Source organism: Trematomus bernacchii, unplaced genomic scaffold (genome assembly GCF_902827165.1).
Source record: "Trematomus bernacchii unplaced genomic scaffold, fTreBer1.1, whole genome shotgun sequence".
NCBI lineage: Eukaryota > Metazoa > Chordata > Actinopteri > Perciformes > Nototheniidae > Trematomus > Trematomus bernacchii.
Window position 1 is genome coordinate 11368115 of NW_022987648.1, and position 13967 is coordinate 11382081.

The window sequence follows — 13967 nt, forward strand, 5'->3', positions numbered from 1 at the left end:
CACAAAAATGTTTTTCTGACCAAAACTAGCTCTACCTCCGTGTGTTAGATCGCTACGCCAGCTATAATGTAATTACGTTTCGCGACTGACCGGCAAATCACCCGGAGTATACTGTCAATAGGTATTTTGTGTGTGAATGCAGACATTCTCCTGCTATGAGATACATGTATGCAAGGCCATCTGCTGATATTAGAGTTGATATATGGAAACTCTAGCAACTTAGTTAGCACAGTTAGCACTGTGTCAATGGCTTAGCAGTCCAACACAGTTTACACATTTAAACAGTCTTGTTTGATAAATACACAAATAACAATGCAAACTTACAGGTTGTATACCCAGATCTTCCCCTGCTCCAAACGGTCCAAACAAGCTGTGCATATCCGGCCTCAAAACTGGGCAATGTTTGGAAGCTTTCGTCTGTGAAATGCCGGTTCTTCGAACCTCTGGAGGAGGAACACGACGCTGCTGGTGTGGCCATAGCTCTTCGGGATTGGTCCATTTCGTTCCGGGTACCGCATGACATCAGGCTTTAAGTGATTCCAAATTGGTTTATTGTTTCCGTACTGGAACATATTACCAAGGTGTTGCATATGAGTTAAAACATTTAAAAATAAACAACTTTAACAGTGAATATATACATATCAACATAAAAAAGATCTATACAGTATTCACTATTCACAGAATACAAAACAAATTAATTTTAATACATTGTAATAGCTTAAAAATAAACCCACAATATATAGATATTTGCATTTGTTGAGCAACTCTCACTGGAGTGAATGTGCAGATATGTTTAGTTATCCATTGTTTAACCTTGCCCTGTAACGTCCTGCTGATTTCCACGATGTGAAGGTTCACAAAATACAAACAGCATTTATTCTTTATGGTAAATAGGGCATTGCGTAAAGTGTAGTTTACATGGCGTCCCTGAAGAGTACTCAAGAAACCTTTTATAACTTTGGTAATAAGTCAAAGGAAAGCCATGGAGCCGATTTATTGCCGAGTTGTCAGGTCACCTTGTGTCTTGTTGTGGTTGAGTGGAATTTGCAGAGTCACACGCAGTGACTTTATTACTTAAATGGGCATGCAAAGTAATGCTCCATTAAGGACAAACAATAGCTCGCTATAACTTATCTCTTGTGGTGTAATGAGTAAACATGGCCAGAAGATTATAGGACCCGGAAGTGAGCAGCGCAAAGGGCTCGCTCTGCTAAAGCCAATGGGATTTATCCATTTGATTTTGGAACATTTGAAAACAAGATCGTGGCAGACACACATTTATGATACTGACACGTTTTTTCTTCAGCATGATAATCTCCACATATTAACACTACTTTTACAATAGGCTAATAGTTGGGCTATTAATGAGCAACTTCACTTCACCACTGCTAAGCTAAAGGCGGCCAAAATTCAGCCTGAAGACATTTAATAGTCTTATTTAGCCAATTGTTAGCAACTGAAGTAGAAGCTTCATGCATCATACCAGTGGGGAAGCTTGTATTAACCACAGACCTTAATTGTGGCATCCCTCGTCTTAAATTTGAGTTTAAGACGAGGGAACCCGCAAGTGCTAAAATGCTAACTAAATTCCTAGGTTTAAGACTCATTCCTGCACCACTCTCTGCTATAAATGGACAGGAAAGTGTGTAGAATAAACAAACAATATGATTGTCCTTCTTAAAATCCGCTAGTCTTCCACCTTCCACATTGTGTTTTGCCCCGTTTAAACAGGCTGCATTACTACGCCCAATGATTTGAATGGAGTTGTAAATTGCAGTAGATAAGAGCATCAGCTAAACACCTCAATTGTAACTTGAACATTGTGACGCACAGTGTCTGAGAGACAGATCTGTGTGCTCACAGGCCGGCAGGAAGACTGCAAACAGCCCAACAATACTGCAGGCAGTATAACAAGGCCTTGAGTGCAGCACACATGCACACACACACACACACAAACACAAACACAAACACAATGAGTCCTTTGTACTCTCTCCCTGGGTACTGTAGGGGTGCGGTATGCCTTGTCAACTATGCCAGCTAGCATGGGGCCAGCCCCCCCTCAGCTGCCCAGGAGCTCTCTTGGGGTCTGTGAGAAAAGAAAGTGTGTTTTTATTTTTTCTACACAGTGATTTATTCCTGATTTTCGTGAGAAAATATTGCATATAGTTAGTGAAATCTACCTTAAAAGCAGCTAATATAACTTCCCAAAAATGGAAGAAACAGGCTACAGCTCTGATACCAACATCAGCGTTAAAGTACATTAAAGCTCAGTGAATTGAGGCATTATAAATATGGGAAAGTGTCTGTTCATGTTAATATAGAACAAAATCCCAAATAATCTGAGTTTGTGCTGACCTGGGTCCATGCCCATTGCTCGAGTTACAGTATTTAGTTGTTGCAGCAGTTAGTGTGTCATTAAACAAGTGGACAAAAAAACTCCTTACACCCCGGTGATTTACTGAAGGGATACCTTCAGAGGCCAGTCACATGGATGCCATGACCATTACTCTGCATTCTGTATGGGGACTCGATGTTCACATGAGCGGTCAAAGGGAAAACATTGTGGATTGTGGATGTTTTTGTTCTGAAGGTTCTAACACACTAATGTAAAACATTTTTTGCAAGTGTAGTTGTTGCAAGAAAACTCTTATCATTTCAGTGCCAGAACAAAATGGATTCAGAAAACACATTGCACTAGTTCCATCTTTTGGAGAGTCTGATGTAGACTCATACTCCAGTGCATCGGAACGCATCGCTGCTACATTACATTGGCCGAAGAGTGTATGGCCTCTTTTACTGCATTGCAAATTGATGGGGAAAAGCTCAGGAAGTGTGTTCTTCTGAGACAATCTAAGAAAGTCTTAATGATGACATTGTTAAAGCCATCTTCCGTAGTGCTTACAAATTGGTGCCGCAAGCATAAAGGCAAAATTGTAGGAATTTTGAAAAAACTGACATGTTGAGTTTGCTAGGAAGAACAGTGGTCTTTTTGAAACATAGTGCCAAGCCAGCTAGGTTAAAACCTTAAATCATATGCAAGAGCTCATACTGTATTTATTTCAATGAAAGGCAGTAAAACAACCAGAGTAATACAAAGAAGAAAATTCACTCTGATCCTGGATGGCATTTGTTCCTGATTTAGTGAAGGGCTCACAGAGCCAGATGATCACATGATGTCTCCAGCCACCCCACTTCCCCTCAGCTCCTGGTGTCTGGGGCACCTCAGCCCCCATAACCATGGCAACTCTGTCACTGTGCCTCATGGGAATTTGGATGTGTGTGCGCATGTGTGCATGTGAGGGAGAGATCTCCCAGTCCCAGGCTGAACACAGGCAGTGACTGGTACGGCCTTGTCAGAAAGGACCACACCTGTTTCAAACTTGGCGTACTTCATGTTAATATGTTCTCATATCTCTCTATGCAAATCCATGAAACACAAATCAGAGCACACTTTTTCCAAGTTTTAAGCTCTGCACCTAACAATGTTTTGTCGCAGGTTAAATAAAAGGAAAAAAGAGGTCTTCAGAGGAATGAGATAAGTGGTCCCCGGGTCAGAATTGCACCACATTGCAGATGTATCTGTTGTAATTTGACCTCATCTCCCGGACTGACAATCCGTAGACTACCCATTTCTTCCTTAGCTAGAATTTGGATGCTGCTTACACTTCTTGACTATATCAATATTAATACTTTCAATATTCACACTTTAAACTTCTTTCTAATAACACTTGTTTACATCTTGTGTTTCCTTCATGACCCTAGATTTCTCACTATGTCCTCTGTTTATTCGGTTCAGAAAAAAGCCAAAGGTGAGGAGCTGTTTGACCAGATCATGTACCATCTGGACATCGTAGAGAAAGACTATTTCGGGCTGCGCTTCATGGACTCTGCACAAGTGGCGGTAAGAATGAAAATACACCTTAAACAAACATCTCTCATTCTTTTAAACGTCTTATTTGGATACTTTCACTGTTCTTGTGATTTTGTTACCTGTAACTGTAATCAATCCTAATATCCACTTTCCTCAACTCCTCATTATTGTATTCATTAGTGCTGCACATTAATTGAAATGTTAAATGGGTCCTATTATGCTTTTTGGAGTTTTCCATTTCCTGTAGTGTGTTATATAGGTGTTTGTGCAAAGTTCCCTTCCCCTGCCTGAAACGCCTCCATTGGACTCCTTTGTTTACTTCCTATAACATAATGACATCACTATAAAACACTTGCACTTCTATTGGCTAGCGCACCAACACATTTTACGTGATAGGCTACGGGGCGGAACATTTCTAAGGGTTTGACCGATCATAACAGAGCTGGCCAGCTAACCAATCTGAGCAGACGGGGCTCTGGTTTCAGACAGAGGGTGAAAAGAGGTGCTGCAGCACAGGCAGTATGAGAAAAATAAAGACCTTTTTGAACATTAAAGCAAGGAGACATGTCACAGTGAGTAGAGGCGTAATTAGGGATGCTCCGATCGATCGGTCACCGATCGAGATCTGCCGATACTCACTCTCTACCGATCAATCGGTGCTCTCTAAACATGCCGATCGCGAGAGCCGATCGCATGACGTAAAATACATGACACTTTTCTCTGTGCGCGGCAAAACAAGCTCGCCAAAATGGCTTCACCAGTCTGGCATTATTTGAAGGTGTCCGAAAAAGACAGTAAAATAGCGGTATGCAACGTGTGTGTGAAGCAGAAATCCTGCAGCTCCACCCGCTGTGACGGACCGGTGAGCGGAGCAGAACACACAAGAGTTAGACCTAACACACTTAGCTATTTTATCTACCTCTGGAACAAGCTAAACTAGTTATACATATATTTATTCTTCACTGTCGGGTCACTCATTACTGGATCAGTGAGCTGCATGAGACGATACTGACAGGCTGTCAGGAGGGGGAGAGAGGAAAAGAGAGCGCTTCCGCTCATTTCTCCCGTGGTATTATCCAAAGTTAATGTAAACTTGAATAATGTACATCATTTGAATGTAATAATTAAGTTGATTGTTGTTTGTGGAAGCTCCAGTGAATGAGCCCCATTAACTGAGTTTTAAACATCACTTTAAATGGAAGATTTAAAGTGATGTTTAAATCTTCCATTTAGGCCCCGCCCACTCGATCGGATCGGCGATCGGTATTGGCCGATACTGATTCCGGTGATCGGTGATCGCCCCCAAAATTGGCGATCGGAGCATCCCTAGGCGTAATACACAATTATGACAGCTGATAATGACCGAAAAGTCTTCTTTAAGGAAACATTTATTTGGTACAGATCTTCTTTAAAAAATCACACCATGATCCTTATAATATATTTTGAATGCTAAAAGAAAATTCTTGCAAAAATATCTAAATCCCACCTATATATCTTCAAATAAACGGTGATCAGTAATGTTAGTTTACATTTCACCAAGCCGTGGAGTTTTCTCTGCTGCTGCTGCTCACAGCCAGACTTCAGATTTCAGTCCAAATCACCACTCACCCGTTTGAAGGGGAGCTTTAGGCGGGGACTTTCCCTGCCAGCGATCGGCTAAAGGGATTGGTTATGGCACTCTGCGAGTCAGGCTGTGCTGGGAGACAAACCGTTTTAAGTCATTGCTCTGCCAGTGACCCTGTTCCTTCACCCTGATACTGTGTGAAGGAAGGAAAGCTGGTGGGAGGATGGAACTGAAGGGAGGGACTCTGGAGAGAGAGAGGTGGGGAGAGAGAGAGAGAGAGAGAGAGAGAGAGGGGGAGGGTTGTGGTAAAGAATGTGGGGGAGAGGAGACTAGAAAGTTCCTCTGTTATCTCTCGCTCTCTCTAACTTGCATATGCACCGCCTCTCCTTGACATTTCTCATGCCTCATAGAGCCTGAATTTCCATGAAAAACCAAGCACAGAACAGAATAATGACTTTAGTGAGTGCGTGTAAATGTGACCTCACACCACTCTTCATTTACATAACCAATCACTTCATTCAGCTGCACATATACATATGAATTGTTTAAAAATGGAATAAATGCTGGTAAAATAGTTGTGGAGAAGTGGATTACTTGTTACATGAAATTGCTTTTGATATTGATCTCTTTTTAAAAACAATTGTTATTGCCTTTTATGTCATTTCAGCACTGGCTTGACATTACAAAGAGTATCAAAAAGCAAGTGAAAAGTAAGTACACGGAGGCACACCCTCTATCAATGTATTCTCCCCTCCCCCTAATATGCATGATTACTAACTTTATCTATAAACATATTATGTAAATAACTGCGCTGTGTACACTTCTGTATGATTAGGCAGAAGTGTACATTATTTGTCCTTGTATATCACAATGTCTTTGTAAGTGAATGTGGTTATGTATCTGGTCTTGAAGAGAAGTTTATTCAAAAACTATTTCACCTTGTTTTTTTTAGTTACCAAATAATATGATTGTTGAGCTTGATTCAATTTATTGAGCTGTATTTTCAATGTGTCTTCCAGTTGGACCACCATACTGCCTTCACCTGAGAGTTAAGTTTTACTCCTCAGAACCCAACAACCTGCACGAGGAGCTCACCAGGTCAGTTACACAGACATCTGAATCGCTAGCCTTGCTTTTCCTGGAACTCACAATTTAAAGCCAAAGTAATCTGGTTGTTTCAAGGTTCTTTATATTGAAAATCTGTAAATCTTATACATCTTAAAGAAAGTCAGTATTATGTGGGGTTCCTGCAAGGTTACTTAATTGTGTTTAGATTAGATCCACCTCTACTTTAGGGGTTGTAAGAAGGATCTTTTGGGGATACTTATCCATTGATCCATACACAAAATGTATTTTACTTCTGTGTACCATGCGACCTCTTAAGCCTGAATTATTTTCTGACTCATTTGATGAACATATTTAACTGTATTTCACTTTTTTCCAGATACCTTTTTGTGTTGCAGTTAAAGCAAGATATCCTCAGTGGCAAGTAAGTAATTTCCTTTTTAACTTTTAACTGCCTCTCATATTAATCAAGTTCCCATGATACTCCAAATAAATGAACCATTATGTGGGTGTAGCTTGTCAGTTAAATATTCTTTCAGTTGGCAGTAGAAAAGAAACCTTTCAAATCAAATAATAATGATCTACAATTCTAAAACTTCCATTTAAAAAAAAAAAAAAAAAATGTCCTTCTAGTAAGACCTAGCGAACACTTATCCAATAATTGAAACAACCTTGAATTTTTGACTATTTGCTTACATGTTAGTTCGCACACTCAGAGTGGTTTACATAGCCCTGCACAGTGTACAAAACCAAAACGAAGTCAAAATGTTATTGGCCCATTAACAGTAATAGATTGGTGCAGTGATGACATATTGTTTTAGTCTGAACAGGAAGTTAGCATCGCAAGCTAGCATGTTCTCACGACAAAGACAACTTTTATTTTTCCATTGGATTTTGGAATATTGCACAAAAAAAACGTTGGCTAACACGCACTTATGATATTTAAAAGTTGTGTTAATTTGTTGATATTATCCTGCTGAACAAAGAGTGTATGATTTTGAAGCATAAATGCAATCACTAGAAGTAAAAAGCTAACGTTAGGCTAAAAGATATTAAATTAGCTTTGTGGAACCAACGCTAAGCTAAAGGCGGCTAATGTTCGGTGTGATGACGTTTAGTGTCATTAAGCCACTAGTTGGCAACAGACGTTTTAAGATAAAAAGGTTTGAATATCCATCAGTGGGATATTTACTGACATATTTTATGTCGTAGAAATACAACGTTGAAATCTCTTATTTCAAGCATCTAACCATTAAAAATGTGTTGACTTCGAGATGAAGGAATCGGGAGTGCTAAAATGCTGACTCGTTGCCCATCTGTCCTGCAATTTAACCGAGTATTTCACACTACTATCTACTAAGACTTGAGCAGGACAATACACTGTACTGCCATCATCAGTAAGTATCCCTCTAAACATGAGGTGTACTGCCATGTTACTATAAGAGGCTTACAGGGATTACATGTTGGGGAACAGATTGAATTATAAACAGTAGTCGATAAGTAGAAGGGAACATAAGTGTACGTTTTTACTACAAAAAGGAAAGATGTTTGCATTGTTTGGCTGCACAAATAGGCCTCAGTGAAGAACAATGGGAGGGTTTTAATGGCCTATGGTTGTGTTTTATCTTTATTGATGTTGCTGTGTCTGACTCTCCCCCTGTCTTTGTTTTCAGGCTAGAATGTCCGTTTGACACAGCGGTGGAGTTGGCTTCCTTCTCGTTACAGGGTAAGCACAACAGGCTTCTCTCCATCTGTGCGTTTGTTAATTGGGTTCACCTCTGTAATAGCTGCCATTATTTTGTATGCTGCGGTGCACACTCCTCTGCAGAGCTGAGATATGAACTGTGTTCACTGCACAGAGGCCACAAAAATACAGCTTCTGCTTAGACAAGTGAGTGTGGTGTGAGTCAGTCAAGCATCAGTTTTAGGTTTGAGCACAATACACTCACACACCAAGTAGTCTGGTGGTTTTCAATCTGCAGTGACTAAGTCCCTTTCCTACAAGCTACTTTATGTTTGTCCATATGGCTTAAATCTGGTAAAGTTCCTAACCCCTGAACCTACTTTGTAACTATTAAAGCTATAACGTATGTCTCCAAATCATAGTTGAGCAGCCCACTACTCACCAGACAGTCATTTACTCATAATCCCCATCAATGTATAAAGTGTTGGAGGCAGAGCCCGTTCATTCCTATGGAAGTTGCTTAGAGGCACAAAAATCCCCTGACCCCCAAACATTTCCCGATCTGAACCCATAGAGCAGGCATGCTTGCGTTTTCATTCAAGTCCCTTTTTGCAGCATCACGTCCGCTCTCGGCTCATCCAAATGAATGGACAATTCATTCTTTAACACATTTACAACTTTAAGCACCTAATGATTGTTAAAAAGTAAATGTGGCCAAGAGGACGTCACGTCAATGTGATTGAGTACCACTGTTTGGCTACTGCTAAAATGTGCGCCTGGCTCACTTCCAGTTGGTTTTATTGTCCCCTTATGTCCCAAATGCCATATTCTTTTCAAATATCTTATAAGTGTATAGATACCAAATCCTTGATTGTGCTTCTTGTAAATTCTGCAATACAGCCTATCCCTACTATTATTATTTATTACATTTTATTTTTTATTCCCCTGGAAATAATTACTGCACTTTATTCCTACATAAATATGTATGCTGCGTGTATTTGTTGTCTTATGTTGTGTTGTTTTTGTTTTGATGGCACCTTTTAAAAGGGAGAAAAGCTCATTGTACATGTATAATGACATTAAATGATTCTATTCTATGCTATATTTAGTCTGTTTGTTCCCTAATATGATGAAATATATTGGGGAAAAAAGTATTGTCTCATGGGCTCTAAATATAGTTTACAGCAGAACCATTACTTTGGTCACAACATGTTTCATACTACTGTTCCTCTCACTTTTATGAATGAAGTAATAGTGTCAGGTAAAGTGTATGCATCGGAAGAAATATTATCTCCTGTTTCCTGGCAACATTTGCTTATCAAACTTCAGTGTAACGTTAAGAGTAATCAGAGCAATTTATGTTTCCATACCGGCAATACGGTTACATGTACGAATGCAGAAAATTCACATATTTACTCTTTCTAATAGTAAGAAATGTAGCTGTTTACTGCATAGCAATACAACAAGTGCTGCCTCAGAGGAACCAAGTTTGATTCATTAGAGACATTTCATGGAATGAGATTGCGTGCACAAACTCTTGAACACACACACACACACACATCCACACACAGTGGCTGTGGGGCAAATGCCAGCTCATTAGTGCTCCATCCTCTTCGGAGGCCCCCTAATCCAGCACCCTCTCTGTCTTCTCTCTTTCCTTCGGTTCAGCTTCCTCCCTTCTTTTTCCTTTATTCAGAATGATGTGTTGGTCCACTGACAGTCGCCGGGATAGGGAAAGGATAAAATCGTTTTTTCCCTCTCGTCTATAACTTGAGGCTATGCTCACAGCTGGACTGTTCAAACAGTGAGGTCCTAGTTTCTCTTATCTGCCCAGACACTGCAACATGTAATCAGAACCAAGCCTTTTCAGTCTGTCCTGTTTCTCTACACCACATACCAGAGATAAGATTTTTTTTCCCACTTCCCTTTCAACGCACCATTTTCCTTCTTATTTAGGAAAGATTTTTGTTTTTTTCCTTTCTGGGTTTGTCTTTTTGTCACTTTAATATCTATGACCTCTGACGTGACGCTACATAACATTATGTGCGCTAACTTTAACGGATGATTTCTTTATTATAAGGTTGGTTAGGATTAACTGCTACCACAATATCAGGCACTCTCCTAGGCTTCCTCTTCCGAGCAATTTACATACACCTAAATACCGTATACATTCCTATTGGACTGCGGGGGTTGGGATCGAACCACTGACCCACTGATTGGTAGATCAGTGCATTAACATCCCTACAGCCACCCCACTAAACTACAAATCTATGTGGTGAACCTGTGTGTCTTAAAGTGTTTATCTTTGTGTATTTCAGCTGAACTTGGCGATTGTGACCCATTAGAACATAATCTGGACCTGGTGTCAGAATTTCGCTTCATCCCCAACCAGACGGAGGACGTGGAGCTAGCAATATACAACGGATGGAAGGATTGCAGGTCAGCATGTCACGAAAACTCTTTTTTTACTTCCATTTATATTTAAGTACATATTTTCCAAGAGGGTAACAACAAGTAGCGCTCCTTACTTTCTTTGTTTGCTTAAAGGACTTGGACTTCTTTAATCAGATATTTTTAACGCAGTATCTTTTAATGTATTATTGTTACCCACAGTTCTGAAGACTTGTCTGGCTTCTGATGGTGGCTTGTGGTCAAAATAATATAAAATCATTTCCACTCCCATTCAACAAACGAAATAGGCCTTTTCAATTGTCAAATCAAAACAAGAGGCAAAACTCGAGAACATGATAAACAAACTTAGATCGTCTTTCCTTCTGTTATATTATGCGTGAAATAATTAAACGGCCTTGCCCCTAAAATGACGAAATTCCAAGCCTGGTTGCAACATGACATGGTTCGATAAATATATATTTATTTAATTATCTTTTTTTTCTTCTTCTTACTCCTGATGGATTCTCTCTATCAGACTCACGATACTCAACCCAGGTGTTAATATTTATGCCCATAGTGAATATTATGGTTCCAATAATGTATTTTATTACAGAGAAGTAGCCGTTTTACTATAACTAAACTACTGCACATACTGCGTCTCATCACTGCATGGTTACTTCTGCTTTCAATTATTGTGGCTTGAAGCTGCCATTGTGTTTTTGATCATGCACAATGTCAATCATGTTTTGTTTCTCCCCCCCCTTCTCCCCTCCTCTCCTTCAGAGGTCAGATGCCGGCCCAAGCTGAAATTAACTACCTGAATAAAGCCAAGTGGCTGGAAATGTATGGGGTGGACATGCATATGGTCAAGGTAACTGCCACTCACTCTTTCTCACTAGCATGTACTGTAAAAGCTGAATTGGAAGTGCCCTCTATGAAAGAGGGGAAGTGAAAAAGAATATGTGAGAGGCTAACAAGTATCTTCTTTTTTTCTGCAGGCTAGAGATGGTAACGAGTACAGTCTGGGTTTGACACCCACTGGAGTTCTGGTGTTTGAAGGAGAAACAAAGATCGGGCTCTTCTTCTGGTATGTTTGTTTATTTTTCATTTATTTGTATCCTTAAAAGAAACACATTTTTCAGATTTCATCAATCCTCCCTCTCTGTGTGTTTATTTGTTTTGGACATATGTGTTGTAGGCCCAAGATCACCTGTCTGGATTTCAAGAAGAGCAAACTGACTCTGGTGGTAGTGGAGGATGATGACCAGGTGAGCGCACACGCACATGCACATACACATACACATACACATACACACACACACAGATTCTAGGCATACAGTGGAATGTTAAAAATGCCAAACATGCATTCATTACTCACAGTAATCCCTCTTGACAACATGAATGACCCAATCTAAATGCTCCCTACATATTGTATGTAATGAATGTACTGTATTTACCACACTTAAATCACCCAACGTAAGTGAATTACTAACTAATAGCAGTTAATTATAGATGGTATCATAAGCATTTTAAGCAGGTGTGGATTGTTTCATGCTGAATGACTTATTTCCAAGAAACTTATAAACACATGGAGAAAGTTCGTCAGTTTTACAGATCTTTTAATTAAATCAATTTGTCTTTCAGGAAAAACAAAGTGTTAGTGCTGGTCGACTAAGAATGTATTTATTGGGAGACAGCTCTTGTAAGAATATACATCTTTTGTTTGTTCATTGTGTAGGAAGCTATTCACATGGGTCATTCATTACTAATGAGAGATGCACAATTTGAACAAAAGTAACATCATTTATAATGGAATATACAATTATATTTAAATGCTCCAAATAAGGATGTTTTTTTAAGTCTGTAGAATAGGATTAGTAGCCCGGGACTTCTATGTTGCTGTACAACTTAATTCAGAATAATTACTAATATTTACCTTTGACTTATTATTGCGTTTAATGCGATTTGGATTGTCCATATTGTCATTTCAATAACAATTTGATTCATTTTGTAGGCCTACAACCAATGTCAACGATTGTCTGCATCATACATAACATCTGAGCACAGTATCTTAGTGAAAGCAAGTTACGTTCAGCTGATGTCCTCCAGGAAGTGCAAAATATTTAAAACTTGATATTACTAAAATTGTAAAAACAGCTTGTAATACACCGTCCCCGTCATATCTGAGCATTTCGAATAAAAGGAAACAATTGAACAAGGTAAATCTCAACATTTTACAAATAATAAGCAAAGCATCCAAAAGTCTGTCCCATTTTTTTTAAAGCAATAAACTAAGAAGGTTATTCTTCCTAAAACTTTTGTCTAAAGCAGTGCCTGAGCCCTGAAAGAGGCTGCTTCCAAATCAAAAGGCAACAAGGCTTAGTATTGTACTGCCCAGAGGCTAGTGTATATGAGAGAGAAGGAGAGTCTGTTTATGTCCAACCTGGAGGTCTGTCAGTGAGGTTAATAAAGAAGCCTGCCCCCTCTGGTATTTCTGGTATGCACCTTTCTCCTACACAGAAACACACACTTCTTGTATCCCAGCTCTGTCCTAAAGAGCTATGTTGTATGCCAGTCTTTTCCCAAAAATGTTTTAATGTGCATTATTACATTTTCTTGAACTACATTCTGACCTGGAGGATGGTTGTCTTGCTTCGGGGCAGCACTTGTATATGCAGCCATTGATTCTTTACACATTACTCTCCTTCCACAAGGGAGAGTTGGCACATACACTTTGTAAATATATGTTGGGCTGAAGGAGTTTCAAATGGGTGACAAACACTGCCATGGTTGCAGGATAAACTCTAACTGCTGATGTCCACCTTGTAAAGAACATGTTGTATGTCTCTTAAGTGAGAACTTATCAACTCTTCTGTGTCGCCCAAATTTGACAAACGATCCTTCCCAGGGCAAAGAACAGGAGCACACCTTTGTCTTCAGGATGGACCACCCTAAGGCCTGTAAGCACCTGTGGAAATGTGCCGTGGAGCACCATGCTTTCTTTAGGCTGAGAGGGCCGGTACAGAAGAACTCAGCCCAGTCCGGATTCATCCGCATGGGGTCACGCTTCAGATACAGGTAACAGACAGATGTACAGGCAGATCAAAGGTTTAAAGATGCTTTTGAATTAGGCACTTATTGTTTTCTTGCGCAAGTTAGTACAAAAGGTTTGGGATATCCTTTTGTATAAAATACACAGGGCTTATTAAAGTTCTCTTGCAATATTTAAAGGGGCCCTAGTATACTGTTGGGGTTCTCCCTTTCCTGTAGTGTTATAGGTTATTGTTCATGTAAATGGTCTGCAAAGGCGTGTCTCTAACACAGCTCTTTCTCTTGAGCTGTATCATAACAAATGGTGCATTCTAGTGTGTTGTGGACTGCACATTCTGAGC

At 39.7% G+C, this 13967-nt stretch overlaps 1 protein-coding gene across 7 annotated transcripts in view; it reads left to right on the forward strand.

Annotated features, from left to right (window-relative positions):
• Positions 1 to 13967, forward strand: part of epb41l5 (erythrocyte membrane protein band 4.1 like 5) — a 44158-nt gene that overhangs the window by 8203 nt on the left and 21988 nt on the right. For 5 of the 7 annotated variants that reach the window (XM_034134604.1, XM_034134609.1, XM_034134610.1 and 2 more), the window contains exons 3-12: positions 3797 to 3901; positions 6103 to 6145; positions 6455 to 6533; positions 6880 to 6924; positions 8174 to 8226; positions 10503 to 10623; positions 11359 to 11446; positions 11574 to 11662; positions 11774 to 11843; positions 13466 to 13653. In XM_034134604.1, the coding sequence (XP_033990495.1) occupies positions 3797 to 3901; positions 6103 to 6145; positions 6455 to 6533; positions 6880 to 6924; positions 8174 to 8226; positions 10503 to 10623; positions 11359 to 11446; positions 11574 to 11662; positions 11774 to 11843; positions 13466 to 13653 (881 nt within the window). The remainder of the gene's footprint in view (positions 1 to 3796; positions 3902 to 6102; positions 6146 to 6454; positions 6534 to 6879; positions 6925 to 8173; positions 8227 to 10502; positions 10624 to 11358; positions 11447 to 11573; positions 11663 to 11773; positions 11844 to 13465; positions 13654 to 13967) is intronic. The other 2 variants (XM_034134605.1, XM_034134608.1) reach the window with 1 other exon arrangement.